Genomic DNA, 18686 nt, shown 5'->3' with positions numbered 1-18686 from the left:
AGAAGGCACACTGGTGTTTTCTTACTGCATAAGAAGCACATTAGGTCAGCACGTATTTACATGCACTCTTCCTATACCAGCTGTAAAGCTTGGCCTGTGGCTTGGAAAAGAGATTGGAGGCACTGAAGTTGCTAGAAGGGAGGTACCTCCCTCAATTTTTTAACCCTTTAGGACTACACAGGAAGCTGTGCTATCCTGAGCCAGACTCACTCTAGCCATATTTATATACCAGGGCGTTTGGACAGCATTCACGGTGTTGGTTTCCCACTGAATCCAGACATTTGCATAAACTGATGGGACTGAGTGTCTGTGTGCAAAACCAAACATGGGGGATGGGGGAATCGATCACTCATTATACCAGGCTTCCTCAACCTTGGCCCTCCAGATGTTTTGAGACAACAATTCCCATCATCCCTGACCACTGGTCCTGCTAGCTAGAGATCATGGGAGTTGTAGGCCAAAAACATCTGGAGGGGCGAGGTTGAGGAAGCCTGCATTATACCTTTAGTTTGTGCGACTAAAACGTTTTGTGGATTTCATTTGCAAAGCTAGATTGCAGCCTCAATCTCAAGCAGGTGAGCGAACCCTGGTGCTGCTTCGTACCATTCACGAAACCTGACACACAAGGCAAAAAAAAGGCTGTGCAATCTCTTACCTGCTTGAGAGGCAGAAGCATGAACTCTTCTGTCTTGGAGACATCCACAAAGTGCTGCAGGACATATTTGTGGGCCGACTTCAACAGGTCGCTGCAGGAGTGCGTGTCTGCGAAGCCCCGGATGCCCAGGCAGTTGGAGGGGTCCAGCTGGCTCAACAGAAACTTGCAGCAAGCATCCCGCACCCCATTCAGCTGGAGGAGGCTGGCGGCAGGAAGCAGCGTCTGCAAGGCAAAAAAGCCTGTCACAGGCAGGTATCTCACTCCCCCCAACCCTCGCCGGTTGTGACACTCTTGGTCCTAATACCACCGTGGAACATCCGCTTCCATCCTTCTCCAGACAGCAAGAAACAATCTTAAAAGCTGAGACCTACAGAGAAGGACTTTCCCAACATGTTACAGTTCTTGAACCAGGATGCTAGGGGTGGGGAGCCTTTAGGCTGCAGGCCATTTTTATTTAATATATTTAAGAAGAGCCCTGCTGGGTCAGGCCGATAGCCCACCTGGTCTAGCATCCTGTTCACACAGTGGCCGGCCAGATGCATGTGGGAAACCAGTGAGCAGTATTCAAGCGCAAGAGCAGTCTCCCCTCCTGATGTTTCCAACAATAGCTATTCAGAAGCATTGCTGCAGCCAACTATGAAGGCAGATCATAGCCGTTGCAGCTGGTAAACATCGTTAGCCCTCTCCATCAATACATCTAATCCTCTTTTAAAGCTATCCAAGTTGGTGACCATCACTGCCTCCTTATATACTACTATGTACTTAAAGACAGTTCCTAAGCTGTTTACAAAGTGACATGTACAATATATGTAACAAGGAAACAACTGCAGCTAGGATTCTCCATGTGCAAAAATGGAAAGAAGCAGAAATACCCACTAAAGAAGAATGGATAAGTGAGGTGATGGATTATGCAAAATTGGCAAATTTAACAGCTAAAATAAGAGAACCTAATGATGAAGGCTTTGTGGAAGAATGGAAACGCTTTTCGGATTATTTATGTGCTGGGCCCGGTGGTAACCCATGAAACACGGTGCAGGACTGGTCCAGAATCTGGAGGTTCCGCTATGAGTCAGTCCAACAGGGCCAAGGCAGGACACGAGGCAGGAAACCAGTTAAGGACAGGTACAGGTTCTCAGGCAGGATCTAGCATACAGCAATGTTGCTCCCGCAACCTGGGGGCGGAGTCGGACAGCTTTTTATCTTTGTCAGGGTAGCAGCCAGTCCTGACTCACCTCCCTGCTTTGCCCGAAGGTCAGCACCCCTCCTGTGAGTACTCAGGTCTCTCCTTCTTTCAGATCTTAGTCTCTGCAGCTCGGGAGATATTGGTGGGTTACTAGACCAAGGGGCCACCTCAGCCTCCCCTGACCAAACCGGTAGTGGAGCAAATGTAAGTGATGGCCCAGCTGAAGGCAACGAGGTAATCCCCGCATCTAGAGCCAGGGCAGGCTCAGGCCCCTGACTCAGCCCAGCTGGTGTTTGTTGCAGGGGAACCTGTGCAGACTGGGACTCTTCAGGATCAGGCCCCAGGATCTGGTGCAGACTGTGTCTCCTCTGGTTCTAAGTCCGAGCCCGAGTCCCAGGCCATCACAATTTAGAGAAATATTATGATATGGTGAACACGCGAGTAGGATTTGAATTATGAGCAACAGAATGGATTAAAGATTATAGCACTTTTGTTTAAGAGTTTAAGAGATAGAAGACAGGATATAGCAGAGGGAGAGAAACAGAAAAAAACCATGGAAAAGGGAGCGGGAAGTAAAAAAACAAAATGTTTTTATTATGTATTGAAATGTATTGTGAAATTTTGGAAAACTTATTTAAGAAATCTTCCAAAGGGGAAAAACACACAAGGAAACAATCTTGGCCCACCAGGGGGTCTAAATTGGCCTGTGAAGTCATTTCCTCCCCAAACCACACCCACCTGCTGATCAGCTAACATCTTTAGGTGACACCAGCTGATGGGCAGGGTCCGATCTTGCTAGAACTCCTTCCCACTGGAGGCAGTGACGGCCACCAACTTGGGTGTCTTTCAAAGAGGATTGGACAAATTCATGGAGGCAAGGCTATCAATGGCTTCTATCCCTGATGGCTATGCACTGCCTCCACAGCCAGAGGAAGCAATGCTCCTGAATACCAGGTCCTGGAAGTTGCAGGAGAGAAGAGTGCCCCAGCCCCATAGCACTAAGAACACTTCTGCTTCTTGCATTTTGATCAGTTGTGTGTCATCATTTTTCTTTCCATTTTTTAAAATGGAAAGCTGTGCAGTCAGCACAAACATAGCAGGAAAGCTTCTACTTTGGACCAAGGCTTCCCTCAATTATCCTGGTTTTGCGCTGAGCAGTCTTTCAGCCGCCACCTTCTGTTGGAACCTACAAAAACCCAAGAGAGATCCACAGATGGGGACAGAGAAGGGGTTGCTCCAGGCCAGCTGAGCCAGCCTTGTTGGAAGCACTGCAAGACCAGCAGCAAACAAAGCCCCAGCCAGCCATCATGTGACATCATCGGGAATTGCAGGGAGGGCAATGTGATAAGATTACAGGCAGGCAGCATCTGTGGTTCAGGAGCCTGGAGGTGCTGCTGCAATTTGGTTTTGATACATAAATAGACATTAAACAAGACGGACCGAGGAACCTCATATGGCCATGTGGAATGCTCCTTGCTCATATCCAAGATGCTCCATTCCACTCCTTCTCTCACCCATCTCTCCAACTGTCCCCTGGCTCAGTCCTCATTGGGGTGGGGCTTTTTTGGGGTGGTGTGGGGTTGAGGGGATCTTCTGTTAGGATTTCCGCCCCCAAGAAAGTTTATTTTTGTACAACTGCAAGAATTGAGGGTTCTCTGCAGGGGGATTTCTCCAAGCCTACTGATACAGACCTCTGTGCGCATGTGCGATTGTGACTACAAAAAGGTCAACACCCACCCCTGAACGCTGGAAACAGAAGGAAATATAAAGGAATGGCTCGCCTGGTGGGGCAGCACAGCAGCAGCTTTCATGGCCCTTGCACCCAAAGAGTTGGAGGCTGCAAAGGCACCAAGTGGGGAGCTAGTTTGGTTCAGGGCTCAGACCTGAATGTATGAAGGTATGCAGACCATCACACCTCAGGTGGCTGGGCAAGAACTTGCAGACCACCAAGGCTGGACCCTCATTGATGCCTTTGCTTGAAGAACCACATGACTCTAGTCTGGCTGGGCTGAGAGCCCACCAGAAGGGAAGCTATGGAATGGAGGATCTGTGCCTGTTTTCAGGTCAAAGGTTCTGAAGTACCCTCAAGGTGGGCAGAGCCAGGAGGAAGAAGTCTGGAGACCCCAAAGGCCTCGGCCTGCTCCCAACCTTTGTTGAGCAAGTTGCTCCCTCGGAGCTGTCCGTGGTCCTGCCACTTTCGTCAGTGGGCATCAGACCAGAATGCCACAGCAGTGTTGTTGCCGCTTAACAGCAGAGGGTGCAGGTGAGGCAGCAGTGAGGACAGTTCCCAAAGAAACCATAGAAAAGATGCTGGTCCTTCTGGTCCATCTTACCTGTACGTTCCCTTCTCCCACCACAATCTCAGCCGTGTAGGCATATTGAACCAGCTGCTCCAGTGCCTGTGGGTCGATATCATGGAGTGTTATGTGGGTCTGTCGGCTTTCACTCATCTCATCTGCGGTGGCAAGGAAACACAAGGGAACTCCGTGAGGACGCCATGGGTATCTTAAGCAGAAACCCCTAGGTGCTTTATTGTGGTCACTGTGCCCAGCAAAAGCCAAGGCCCATCCAGCCCTTGGGAGGAGGAGGAGCCGCAGATCAGTGGCAGAACAGATGCTTTCTTTGCAAAAAGTCCCAAATTCATCTCTGGGTAGCAACAATCACAAGTCTTAGAGGTCTGAGGGAAGCCCTTGCTTCAGACTTGGCCCCATCTGCACTATACATTTAAAGCAGTATCATATACAGTCGTACCTCCGCTTACGTATCCCTCCACTTACGTAAACTTCGGGATACATAAGCGGCAAACCCGGAAGTATATTTCTGGGTTTTTGCCATGTGTGCATGTACAAAAGTGCTCTACCACCGTGTGTGCATGCGCAGAAGCTGTCCCTTTGGTTGTGGAAACCTTGGGATCTGACCGGAGCTCTGGAACGGATCCCGTCTGCAACCGGAGGTACCATTGTAATGTTAAACTGTTGTGGCTTTGTCTAAGACTCCTGGGAGCTGTAGTCTTTTAAGAGTGTTGAGAGTTGTTAGGAGACTCCCTCCCGTTCCCCTCACAGCTACATTTCCCAGAGTTCTCTGGGAAGAGGGGTTGATTCTTTAAAAAAAGCCAGAGACAACGCTACCAATAGCTCCCCCCCCCCACTTAGAGACCCATGCTGGTTTATACTGGGTGGACTTCACTAACTTAGACCAATTAATTTCAGTAGATCTGCTCTGAGTAGGATTTATTTAAAATGTCTGCTATATATATATGTCGTGATTAAGGGATATCTTCTTCTTCTTATTATTACGTAAGTGTTTGCCACCCTTGGCTCCTTTACAAAGAAAGGCAGGATATAAATATTTTTTTAAAAATTAAATTAGTGCCCCACATAGCCCCTTTCCCCTTCTCCATGAGTAGTAACACCAGATTAAATTATGCACCTATCAAAGTTCATTTGCAAGTTATCTAATGCACCCTTTGAGAAACTCTGCTCTGCAGCTCACCTGAAAGGGAAAGTCTCAAAGCAGAAAGAATTTCAGGGTTAATGAATTATGTGCAGCAAGAGGAATGGCACCAATTAAAAGTCTACTCAACTTGCAGAATTTCTACAGGTTGCAGAATTTTTGCCTCAACTGGAGCAGAACATGAACCATCTGGGTGTAGATTTTCAAGGCAACTGAGGCAAGGAGCAGGCGCAAGAGGAAGAGGATTTGGGTAGAGATACTTGCTTGTGAACATGGCGTGGAAGTAAGGGCTGCAGGAAGCCAGCACCACTTTGTGGGCCTTGATCTCCTTGGTGGCCACATGCAGCACAATGTCGCAGAGCAAGGATCGCTGCCGCATGCGGTTCATGCAGACGAAGGCGTCGTGGTAGTGCCGTTTCGAGTTGTGGGAGATGCTGTGCCCATCCCGGTTTAGGAGCTGCATTCCGCTTTCCATGGCTGCAGGCGGGTCGTTCCTGGCTCGTGGCAGCGCCCTCTCAGCCTCTCTGGAGAAACATTTTAGGGAAGGATAAGAAGCAGATTAATCACAGTTTGGGGTCCTAAACTCTGCTCCTTGGTTTAAACAACAACACCCTGCAGCCGACAACCTCCTTGCAACATTTCAGCTACCCAACCGGAAGCACCCTATATGAATGCAAAAGTGGAAAATAAGAAGGTAAGAAGAGCCTGGCAGCTGGATCAAGCCAAAAAGCCCCAAAGAAGGCCCTGAGCCCAACAGCAACTCTCACTGCTTGCAATTCCCAGCAACTGGCGTTCCGAGACATGCTCCCTCCAATAGCGGAGGGAACAGCCATTGCCAGTCTTGCCCTCTATCAATGTGTCGAATCCCCTTCTAAAGCCATCCAAGGGGAGCATGATGAACAAGAGCATAAGAAGAGCTCTGCTTAATTGGGCCAAAGGCCCAGCTAGTCCAGCATCCTGTTCTCCCTGTGGCCAACCAGAAGCCCCAAAGGAAAGCAGGACCTGAGTACACACTGCCTCTGGCAATGAAGGCAGAACTCAGCTCTCATGGCTACCAGCCACTGATACCTTCCATGAGTTCATCCAATCCTCTTTTACCTCCATTCACTATGAAAACCAGATGCGGAACTATGATGCGCCGCTGGCCTGATCCAGCAGGGAACTCCTTATGTTATTCATCATTGCATTATGTGGAGATGATTTAGATCAGGCAAATTCATGGAAGAGAAGGCTATCAGTGCCTACTAGCCAGTATGGCTACATTCTACCTCCGCTGTCAGAGGCCATAGGCTTCTGAATGCCGTTTTGCTAGGAACCACAAGAGGGAATAGTTGCTGTTGTGCTCAGGTCCTGCTTGTGCACTTTCCAGAAAGGGCAGCTGGCTGCCCACTGTGAGAACAGCATACTGCACTAGATAGGGCACTGGCCTGATGCAGCAGAGCTGCTTTTATGTTCTACCTTGGATGCTGGGTGGAACTGGACTTTATCCATTTAAATACTGAATGGTGGGGGGGGGGGAGGCATACAGTTTTGCCCAAGGCTCCTTCCAAAGCACAAGCCTCCCTTCCGCTGCCTCTGAGCACCATGCATTGTGATAACCACAGGCGCCTCGCCGGTAATAATCATGAAAAGGAATAATTAAAACCACTCAGCAGCCTCACATCAGATCCGCCCACAGGCAGTAAGTCACACGCATGTTTATCCGGGCCTTGATATTCATCACAAACACCTCCACACTGCTGGCTGCGAGGGCTTATGAGTATGTGTGAGCGTGCCTAAAAATAACTGGTCCACAGCTAGGAAGAGGAAGCAGTTTTAATTCATTCTTGCCAAAAGCGGGAGACGCATATGCCAAGGAGAGGGAGGCGGCGGCAGCGATGACGAAGACGGCGATGGGGACAAAGAGAATCAGACCACGAAGCAGCGCACACATGCACACGCTACAAGCCAGATGGACAGATGGGTGCAGACGCAGTGAGATGCCAAGCTTCCTGCAGCCTCGGAAGAGAATGGGGGGGGGGGAGCACCAAAGCATACAGAGCGCTTCCTGTGATGGAGGAGAGGGAACTCCCGTCCTTGTCTGGAACGAGGGGAGACATCGAGCGGCGACTGAACGGATGTGACTCCTGAGAGCCGCCCACATACAGCTGATCGTGCAAGCTAAAGGCAAATGGGAAGAGAGAGGAGATCTCGTGAAGTTAAGGAGCTGCCAAATGCACGATGCGCAGCGGGCGGGTGAATTAACATTTGCAAAGTATGCAGTGGCGGAAGCGCAAGGTATAATTATGACGGGTGGAAGGTGGGCCATGTGCTCCCCTCCAGCAGCCTGATTTCAGCAGGTGAGACTTTTTCAGGGTGGGGGATAAAATGTATTTTTCGGCTCCCTAAATGCCCCCTGAGTGGGGAACCTTAGGCCTGGGGGCCAAATGCAGTCCTCCAGACCTCTCTAACTGGCCCTTAAAATTGTCCCCAGGCCACATCCCTCACCAGCCTGACTTTGCACCCTCTTTGTTTTTGCCCAGCTAGAATGTGTTATTGAACTCTGTTCCCGCCTTTTGTCTGGATGGAGGAATGTGGGTGAAGAAAGTAGCCTCCTATATGAAGGTAAAACAAAAAACATTTGTTGCTGCACCCACTTTTGCCTCTGGCTCCACCCACCACCGGCTCCTGGAAAGTCCCTCAGAAGGGAATATGGCCCCTCAGCTGGAGAAGGTTCCCCATCCCCATCCTAGCCTTTCCAAAAGATTCCACTATGGCAACATCACTGACTCGCGGTCATCTGGCTAGGAGATTTCACAGCCCCCATGTGCTGGCCTTCCTGCAGACCCCTCAGAGTAGTTCCCACCTCTCAGCCGTGCAGGGGGTAGTGACTTGGGGGCAAGGAGTAGTTCCCACCTCTCAGCCGTGCAGGGGGTAAGACTTGGGGGCAAGGAGCAACCATCTTAAGCAGTGCACTCTCCCAAAGGTCCTACTGTACAAGCTAGATGGGACAATTACAATAGTTTCAACCATTCAATAGCGTTGTATCAAAGCTTTGGTAGAGGGCCCAGGAACTGGTCAAATCATAAGGGTGTGCATAACGGTGGAAGGACTCTCAACTGGGCTTAGACTTTCATAGGGACAACCTCTTTCATGTGCAGGAGCTATCCTGGGTCCTGAAACATCCTAGCATTTGCATGGTCTATAGTGGTATCTCGGGTTACATACGCTTCAGGTTACATACTCTGCTAACCCAGAAATAGTGCTTCAGGTTAAGAACTTTGCTTCAGGATGAGAACAGAAATCGTGCTCCGGCGGCGCAGCGGCAGCGGGAGGCCCCATTAGCTAAAGTGGTGCTTCAGGTTAAGAACAGTTTCAGGTTAAGAACGGACCTCCAGAATGAATTAAGTACTTAACCCGAGGTACCAATCTATTTGTATATTTAATTATAGTAACACCCACCACTGCCACCCAACTCCCAACTCAGATAGCCTCTCCAGGAGGATACAGTGGTTGATGGCATCAAAAGCCACCAACCGATCAAGGAGAAAATCCGTCTCCTCCAAGAACACCTGGATCTGGTTAGCAGCCACCCGCTCAAGAACCTTGTCCAAGAAAGGGAGGTTGGCAACTGGCTGGTAATTCCCAAAGTTCTCAGAATCTAGGGATGGTTTCTTAAGAAGCGATCACTGCCTCCTTGAAACAGGCAGGAACTATCCTCTCTTGTAAAGAGGTATTGACCACCTCCCTAGCCCTGACAGCTGTCTCCTTCCTGCTGGATTTTATCAGCCAAGAAGGGTAAGGGTCCAGAGCACAGGTAATCGATTGTGCCGATCCAAGCGCCTTGCCAACATCCTCGAGCCAGATCAATGAAATTCAACCAACAAAACAGGATTAGGCAGTGCTCTGTGTATCTCTTGAGAGTCAATTGCTGTAACAGTAGAGCTAAGGTCCTGATGGATGCAAGGAATTTTATCCTCAAAATGCCTAGCGTTCTGCCACCACTTTTGGGCCAGTGTGCTGAAGACCCGGAAAAGCTCTGCCAGATGGTATAGTGAGGATGTGCAATGGTTGTCACGACAGCCATGAAGTCCTGAGCCACCCCAGAGCCAACTGCCTCAGCATGGATGTTGAAGTCCCCCAGAACCATCAGTCTAGGAGTCTTCAAGCACTGCCGCCAAGATCAGCTCCGTCATGGAGACTGAAGGACACCAAGGTGGTCAGTAAACCAGGAGAATCTCTAATCTGTCCCAATTACCTACCCAACACCAGGAACACACACTCAAGATCCCCATTCAGTGGGACAGAAAACCTGGATAGAGACACACAGAGAGAATCTCTATAGACCACAGCAACCCCCTCCCTGGTCCTCAAGTCTGCCCTAATGCTGTACTGAGTAGCCAGGTGGGCACAACTGGGTAAAACCAACTCCTCCCTGTTCACCCACCCAGGTCTCAGTGATGCAGGCCAGATCAGCCTTCCCATCTACAATCAAGTCATGGGTTCCCAGCCAATCTGGCATTCAACAGCAGCAGTCGCAGACCCAAGGGCTGGCTGATAGGACCACAGTTCTTCAAGTTGAAGGGAAGGCTGCCACACTGCACAGTCACCTATACACAGGATCTTTTAAGACAATGTGTTCAGCAATCCTGAGAATGCAGAACATAAACAAATTGTCTCTGGGCACAAATCAAGAGAAAAGGTCATAGCTCGGAAGCAGAGCATCTGCTTTGCATGCAGAAGGTCTCAGGTTCAATCCCCAATCGTATCTCTGGGAGCATTGGCTGGGAAAGATGCCCTGCCTGAAACCCTGGAGAGCAGCTGCCAGTCAGTGTAGACAATACTAAGGCTGATGGGCCAATGGCATGATTCAGTATAAGGAGGCTTCCTATGTTCCTGTGTCTTAAGGGAAGGGCCGTGGCTCAACAGTACAGCAGCAGTTTTGCATGCAGAAGGTCCTGGGTTCAATCCTTGGCATCTCCTAGTAGGGATAGGAAAGAAGACTCCCTGCCTGAAACCCTGAAGAGCAGCTACCAGTCAGTGTTGACAATATTGAGCTAGATGGGTCCAATGGTCTGACTCAGTTCCTGTTCCTTACCCTCTGTGTGAAGCCTATAGCCTCACTAGGAACAGACTTTGCTTTGAGATCCCAGTTCGTTCATGAAACTCCAAGCTCTGTTGGAGGTAGCATCTTTTCAGACATTCCGTCCTCGTCTTCTTAAAGGCTTTCCAAGAGGAAATGCAGCCCTAAGAGTGAAAAGGATTCCTCACCCTTACCCATCATCCTGAGCACAGTTGTTTGTTACAAGAGAAGTGCCTGGCTTTCCGTGAGAAATAAATCAAAGCAACAATTAAAGGATTCTGAGAGCCCTAATGAACCTATACCCCAAGAAAGTAATCGTTGTAGCTCTGAGAGAGTCACTGTTCTGAGCACACTTTTTTTGAATCTGTCTCCTCTGGGCACCATTGGGTTCTGTCTTGGCTCATTCATTCACTGCCAAAGCAGAGATGCTATGGAGTGGCATGCTTTCAAGAGAGCCTGCCCATGGCAACTCTGAACAAGGAACTCTTCTATTCAATAATGTAAGATGCAAAACAGTTATTGTCCTAAGCAAACATTTTTTCAACTAATAATAGTTAAGGAAGTGGGACATAGTGGGTTGCCTAGGAGCAACTTGGGAATGACTTTTAAACCATATTAATCTGCTGTCATTAACAGCTAGTTGTTTCATGTCCGTTTACATGCAATTTTGTATTGATTTTTTTTTTAATGGTGAAGTGCCCTGGGAACTATTTGGCTTAAGGGTAACATATGAACGCTTTAAAGTCCTCAATCCCTTCCCCCATCCCTTCTTAAATTAAAGCCTTTTGTCTTTTTAAAAGGTTGAACTTCAGAGCCACCAATGCAAAAACTCTCTCCAGGAGAATTCACTTTGGATTAATGTTCTAGCATATATGAATCTTTTATTGCTAGGAGGGGGATCTAAACTTTGTTGATATAACAATAAAGAGCAGATCTGTACATACACATCACTAAATCTTTTATCTAATTCCCTTTTAAAGCCATCTAAACTTGGCTACAAGGGACGCGGGTGGCACTGTGGGTTAAACCACAGAGCCTAGGACTTGCTGATCAGAAGGTTGGCGGTTCGAATCCCCGCAGCAGGGTGAGCTCCCGTTGCTCGGTCCCTGCTCCTGCCAACCTAGCAGTTCGAAAGCACATCAAAGTGCAAGTAGATAAATAGGTACCGCTCCGGAGGGAAGGTAAATGGCGTTTCCGTGCGCTGCTCTGGTTCACCAGAAGCAGCTTAGTCATGCTGGCTCCCTCAGCCAAAAAAGCGCGATGAGCACTGCAACCCCAGAGTTGGTCACGACTGGACCTAATGGTCAGGGGTCCCTTTACCTTTACCTTTAAATTTGGCTAGCAAGCTTCTAAAGTGGCATATATTGGACAGGGTTAGGCTAGAAGCTGTTCACCCTCTATTAACAGGTGCTCCTAAGGGACTATATCTATAACCAACAGGTGCACAGGCTAAGATCTGCTGCAAGGCAGACCTTTTGACCTGAAAATCCTGCCCACTGTACCCAGCATGACTAAAGATTATCATTACTCAATGGCTGTGTTAGCATGTTCACATTAAATTAGTCTTGCATATAAAGCCTGTGTTTCCAATGCCAGATGCCTCTGGAGAGTCACTGTTCTGAACCTCTTTCCAACCCTCCTCCTTAGGGCATCCTTTGGTTCTGTCTAGGCACTATTCGGTCACTGCCAAAGCAGAGGTGCTATGGAATGACCTGCCAGTGTGGTGTGGTATAGTGATTAAGAGCGGTAGTCTTGTAATCTGGTGAACCGGGTTCGCGTCTCCGCTCCTCCACAGGCAGCTGCTGGGTGACCTTGGGCTAGTCACACTTCTTTGAAGTCTCTCAGCCCCACTCACCTCACAGAGTGTTTGTTGTGGGGGAGGAAGGGAAAGGAGAATGTTAGCCACTTTGAGACTCCTTAGGGTAGTGATAAAGCGGGATACCAAATCCAAACTCTTCTTCTTCTCTCAGATGAGGCTGCCCACAGCACCTTTGTATGAGTAACATTTTCAAGCAGGAATGTAGTACCCAGAATGGCAACTCATGCAGAGATACAGAACTCTCTCTTTTTTAAAAAAAAACCCCACACCCAACACCTCACACTTAGTAAACTTTTTCTTCTTTTTTGGTTTTTAACCCTCAACTACTTTATAGCCTGGGAAGTGGGGAAGAACCTGGAAATTACTTATGAACTCTGGTCAGTAAACATACCTACTCTTAGGCTACTTAAAAACAAACAAAACAACCATTTTGCAAGGGAGCTAGCAGAAAAGAGAGAAAGCAACCCATGCTTCTTTCACTAGCCCACTGTATTTTCATGTGTGTTGTGTATTATGATGCTTTCCGTCCACTGTGTCTAGCTGGGAAGTCAAGCAGACTGGTGGATGGCTTGATCTGTCTGTCCTCTGCCAGCCTCCTCACTCACCTGCATGAAATTCCTGGTTGTCTGTGGTACTAGGTGAGCTGTTAAATGCAAGATTGTGCTAAACTATAATTTAGCATTAGAAGCTGCAGCAAGACTTGGGCTTCCCCTTCTTCAGTTTGACTGCAAGGAAGAGATTGGAAGCTTCCATTTCTATTTTAAATGAGCCACAGTTTAGTGTGCCCTCTGAGCTCTAAACTGTGGCTAATCTTAAATATGCATTGTTGAAACAAGCCATCTTTGTAATCTACAATTAAGATTAACCACTGTTTGTCTGGGTTAGGAGTCACAACAAGCTGTGATTTATCTAAAACCATAGTTTAGCTTTACCATGCACAGTCATTAACGATGGAAATATATTCTGCACACGCTCAGAGGCAGTTTATTATTCTGTTATTCAGCATGTTCTAGCCCCACAGTCCTAATATTACCCATCAGGTCTGCTTGTTTGGTTCAGGTAATGTTGAACAGCTAAGCCTTCCATCTTGGTTGAAAGCTCAAGTCTATAGTGTACTATGGAAGCAAATCCGCTATCTCTTTTTTGCAGCCCTCAAACCAAGCCGTCCTAAAAATAGTCCTGGTTGTTTCAAAGGACATGACGCAAACCACAAAATTAATCACCCTCTCTGTTGCTAACACAGGTAGCTTCCAATGCCAGCCGTTGGGTTCAGTGTGGCATTTCATAGAACCAAAGGCCTTCAAATCCAAACTGGTGCTTAAAATCAGTCCACATAATTGGGCAAAGGCAACAGGTGCCCTAAGCCATGCACAGGGAGGATCAAGGCGTTGGCAGGCCTACAGAGCAGGCTGCTTTGGGCTCCAGCAAGTCAACAAAACCCCGCATTGTGATTACTTTATTTATTGTGTGCGCCACTTTACAAAATATAAGAGGTCAGCTCCTACATTGAAAGGTTTGGAGCCTAAATTTTGACACAGGGTAACACCAGGAGGGAAAGGAGGCAGGGATAAACAGGGCAGACAAAATAAAGATAATTGAACTTTCCCCAGTATTTTGAGTCACCAGAAATGTGGGACATCTGCCCTAGAGAGGCCCAGTTGTTCAAACTCGCTGCTCGCATTTTGAATACCCAGAATGCAGCTTTCTAAGAATGCCTGTGGGTTGCAAGCGGATGCATACAGAGCAATAAAAAGTTCAGAAATGAGCATGGAGAGCCACCAAATAGTTCCAGGGGGGTGGAGCAACTCCTCTATGGGGCAAGGTCACAATGTCTGGGGCTTCTTAGCTTAGAGACGAGGTGAGCAAGAGAGGACATGATAGGGGTGGTGGAGAAAGTGGACAGAGGAGAAGTTTTCTCTCTTTCTCTTGTGATACTAGAACTCAGGGATGTCCAGCAAAGCTGAATGTTGTAAGATTCAAGCCAGATGAAAGAAAGTACAGTGGTACCTCAGGTTAAGTGCTTAATTCGTTCCGGAGGTCTGTTCTTTTTTTTTTTTTAAATAATTTTTATTAAGGTTTTCCAAATTAAAACAAATTAAATCCAATTTAAAAACTTTTTCCAATAACTAGGACTTCCCCTCCCCACCCCCTCATGTATTCCAAATCTTCCAAATAAACAATTAGGTTCAACAAATTCTTATCCCCAAATTGCAATCATCCTCCATTACCCAGTTTAGCGTAATTCCCATCCCCCTAAGATCGATCTATTCCCTTCCACGAGTTTCCCCCTTTCAAACATAATACCCAAAAAAAAAAAACAAAAAACAAAAAAAACAACAACATAGAATTAAATAATAATTTTACAACCTTTGGATTCCAACTTTCCCTCCCCTTTTTCCCTGTTACGTTCCTCCTAACCCTCCATCTCTAATATCTTCCTGGAGTTCCCACATTGCGTTAAACCCACATCCCTCTGATTCTTTGCCAGTCTTATTAATTGCAAATGTCCAATCATTAAATTACGAATGTCCAATCCTAAAAGAAGTCTAACGAGAAGAGGGTCCATTTCTTCTATCCAGATTTTTATATCCAGGAGTAAAAACTCCAATTTTAAAACCATAAGCTTGTCAAATCTGGATATCCCAAATATCCCCTTTCCCATTTCTGTCCAGTTCTTGTTATTTCCTTGTTCTTGTCGGCCATTCTCCTCCTTTTTGTTTCTCTGTTCTCCCACAGAAATGTTCTTTCTCCAAAAGTTTCTAATATCCCTGCAGAGGCTTGTTGTTCAGGAACAAAACATTACATCATGATCCTTTCATTTTCCAACAGATAGTTCCATTGTTTCCTATAGTGTGTAGACCTCTGTAGACAAAATAGTGTTCCATTTCTGCAGTTTCCCAGGAGATTAAAAGTTCTAATCAACTGCACATGTTTCCTGTCAAAAACACATGCAATATCCCTCAGCTCCTCTAGGTGGATTCCCGTAACAAAGTTCCCTTCCAAAGCCCATCCACCAGTCCAAATAGCTTGTTTATCCTTATTTAAACAATTTGAAACAATTTATACCCAACTTATATCAAATGTAACCGGCAAAGTCCATAACCAAGTCTCTGTTACATTCTTCCGTTTTGACAGCTCCTTGACAGCTGTCAAAACCTGTCAAAACCTCCGTTACTCTTCTCCAGGCATTTTCACGAATCGCTCCAGGGATTCCGGGGGGGGGGGGTTGCTTTTTAATACAAATTCCACTTTTCTCCTCCGGCTCAATCTTATAAATTTCCCTCGCGAAGTTGCTAATTCAGTGAAATAAGGTTACTCTCGATCTTAGTTATCCATTCCTTTGTTTTGGCTCTTCTACAATTTCGGGGGGGGCTGACTTCCTTTTTTCCACCTCCCCCGTTCGCTCCAAATTTTTAAAAATTTGTCCCCTTTTTTTTTTGTCCATATTCCAATTACTCACGGGTTCTTCTTTTAGATCCAAATTTTCAATAGAAGAAGTCAGCGCTCTCCGCCGGATGGCATGCGGCTGCGCTCGGCAGGGATAGCAGAGAACTCAGGCACCACGCTTCTCCCCGGCACCCGATCCGGAGCCTTTAAAAAGGCTCCTTCACGAGTCGGGAGGGCGCTAACGGTGCCAGCCGAGTCTCCATGTCCACGGCCTCCTCTGGCCGTGGTTTTTAAGGGTCCCCGCATCGCCGGTGCGGTAGGACCCAGCCCCTGCCGAGCAGACTCCCTCCGGAGCTCGGAGGGAGTCCGCCATTCGGCGCTGGCGCCAACCCGGAAGTCCTCCGGAGGTCTGTTCTTAACCTGAAACTGTTCTTAACCTGAAGCACTACTTTAGCTGCGCCGCCAGAGCACAATTTCTGTTCTCATACTGAAGCAAAGTTCCTAACCCAAGGTATTATTTCTGGGTTAGCAGAGTCTGTAACCTGAAGCGTATGTAACCTGAAGCGTATGTAACCCGAGGTACCACTGTACTTCATAGTTAAACTATGGATCAGAAGGAGTCAGTGACGGCCACTAACTTGGATAACTTTAAAATTAGACAAATTCATGAGGAATAAGCTATTAATGGCTACTAGCTAGGATGGCTATGTATTACTCCCACTCTCAGTGGCAGCCTCAGAGTCTCAAGCGCAGAGAGTGCTGCTCTTGTGCTCAGTGCTCAGGACCTGCTTACAAGCTTCTGATAGGTATCTGGAAGGCCACTGCAAGAACAAGACACAGGACCAAGTGGGCCTTTGGCCTGAATTAGCCTCAGGGCTCTTCTTATGCACGTCTGTTTGGAAACCCAGCTGAGCTCAACAGGACCTGCTGGAAGCGTGCATAAGATTGCAACCCCATTGTTCTTTCTGCTGAGTTATTGTTTGCTTTAATCCCATCTGTTGTTGGCTGTCTTCTTAATTGCTTTAATTTGTGTGGGTTTTTTTGTTTTTTGTTTTACTTAGCTTGCTTTTAGATTTTTAATTTGGTGCCGTAAGGGGTACTGATGGGAAGGTGAGATGCAAACATTTTAATAACGAAAGCAAGCAGCACTATTCAGGTGCTGCAAACCCCTTTCTCTGCTCTTGCTGTAAGACACGGATCCAGTTCCTCAATCCTACAGGCTGCCTCCCACTGGCTTGTGGGCCTGCAGCTTTGTGGTATAGAGCAGGAATAGTGGAGGTGAGGCCCAGGGCCCAAATGTGGCCCCCTAGCTCTCTCAGTCTGGCCCTCAGGACTCCCCAGGTGACACCCTTTCCCAGCCCTGCTTCACATCTTCCTTAAAGGCTTTTGCGTGGCTGGAATAGAGTCCCTGAACTCTGGTGCCTCTTGCATTGCCTGGATGGAGAAAGAGAGTGATTTGTTTGTATAAGTATTATAAAATCCTGCATGGCATGGAAAGTGAATAGAGGAAAATTCTTCTCCCTCTCTTGTAATGCTAGAATTCGTGGAAGCTGAATGTTGGAAGAGTTGGGACAGAGAAAGTATTTCTTCACAGTTAAAACTATGGAATTTGCTCCCACAGAAGGCAGCAATGGCTACCAACTTGGATGGCTCTAGAAGAGGATTAGATATACAGTGGTACCTCTGGTTACATACTTAATTCATTCCAGAGGTCCGTTCTTAACCTGAAACTGTTCTTAACCTGTAGTAATACTTTAGCTAATGAGGCCTCCTGCTGCTGCGGCACCGCCAAAGCACAATTTCTGTTCTCATCCTGAAGCAAAGTTCTTAACCTGAGGTACTATTTCTGGGTTAGCGGAGTCTGTAACCTGAAGCATATGAAACCCGAGGTACCACTGTATTCAGGGACGTGGGTGGCGCTGTGGGTTACCATTGTATTCACGGAGAAGGCTCTCCATGGCTACGAGCCACAATGTTTGGCCACTGTGAGAACAAGATGCTGGACTAGATGGGCCACTGGCCTGATCCTGCAGGTTCGTCTTATGTTCTAAACCTCTGCCTTTTGAGTGGTTGGAATGGAGTCTCTTCTGCAAAGGTAAGACATCTCACTGTTGGCCCAACTGCTTTTGTCCCTGGTCCCACCTGCCAGTGTCCTGCACACATCCCTTGAAGGTTGTCGATCAGGCAATGTGGCCTTCAGGCTTTAGGTGGTTCCCCACCCCTGTGGTAGGGCACATACTTTGCCCACAGAAACCTCTGCTCAGAAACCTCTGGATAACTCCTGCCAGTAGACGTAGACCATGTTGTTAGACTCCAAATCCCATCAGCCTAAGCCAGCATGGCCAACAGTTCAGGGATGATAGGAGGTTCCTCATCCCTGTATTAAAATTACCTGGGAACTGGGAGAACCATCCAGAAAAAGGAGGCTCACTACTGTGTCTCTGCATGAGTGGCTGTTCTGGCTTTTACTAAAATGGATTAAAACAGGGACGTGGAACCTGTGGCCCTTCAGATGGTGTTGGATTCCCATTAGTCCCAGCCAACATGACCAATGGTTGGCATTGATGGGATTAGCAATCCAACAGCACCTGGAGCGCCACAAGCACACACACCCCATGTCAACAATACTGAGCTAGGATAGACTGCTCTGGTATAAGGCAACTTCCTATGCTCCTGTGTTTACTAAGTTGAGTTGGCTTGGAATGAACTCTCTTTGTGTTCTAAGCTCCTCGGAGGCTAGGCAATGCCTTCCTTTCTCTTCCTGCTGTGTGGCATCTACATCAATAGCACAACAAAATAATAATCTGGAATTCACAAATGCTGGAGGAAATTTGAAAAAAGAGCTGCCTGCATTGGTGCCTATACATCCCTCCTCTCTTAGAGGAATCATAGAGTTGGAAGGGACCACAAGGGTCATCTAGTTCAGGCACAGGCAAATGTTTTGAGACTATAATTCAGATGTTTTGAGACTATAATTCCCATCATCCCTGACCACTGGTCATGTTAGCTAGGGATGATGGGAGTTGTAGGCCAAAAACATCTGGAGGGCCGAGTTTGCCTATGACTGATCTAGTTCAACCTCTTGCAATGCAGGAATGCATGGAAACTCGAACATGGGACTCAAACG

General features: G+C 47.4%; 2 protein-coding genes across 3 annotated transcripts in view; one reads left to right on the top strand and one right to left on the bottom strand.

Annotated features, from left to right (window-relative positions):
- The window catches only part of NOC2L (NOC2 like nucleolar associated transcriptional repressor), a 123063-nt gene that overhangs the window by 20772 nt on the left and 83605 nt on the right, over nucleotides 1–18686 (top strand). The window lies entirely within an intron of this gene.
- KLHL17 (kelch like family member 17) overlaps nucleotides 1–18686 on the bottom strand; it is a 34666-nt gene that overhangs the window by 11813 nt on the left and 4167 nt on the right. For both annotated transcript variants that reach the window (XM_081871044.1, XM_081871045.1), the window contains exons 2-4: nucleotides 5556–5815; nucleotides 4172–4293; nucleotides 656–877 (exon numbers count right to left, since the gene is read on the bottom strand). In XM_081871044.1, coding sequence (XP_081727170.1) covers nucleotides 656–877; nucleotides 4172–4293; nucleotides 5556–5766 — 555 coding nt within the window. In that variant the 5' untranslated portion in view covers nucleotides 5767–5815. The remainder of the gene's footprint in view (nucleotides 1–655; nucleotides 878–4171; nucleotides 4294–5555; nucleotides 5816–18686) is intronic.

Source organism: Podarcis erhardii (genome assembly GCF_964252035.2).
Source record: "Podarcis erhardii genome assembly, chromosome: 7".
NCBI lineage: Eukaryota > Metazoa > Chordata > Lepidosauria > Squamata > Lacertidae > Podarcis > Podarcis erhardii.
This window is presented reverse-complemented; position numbering and strand designations above follow the sequence as displayed.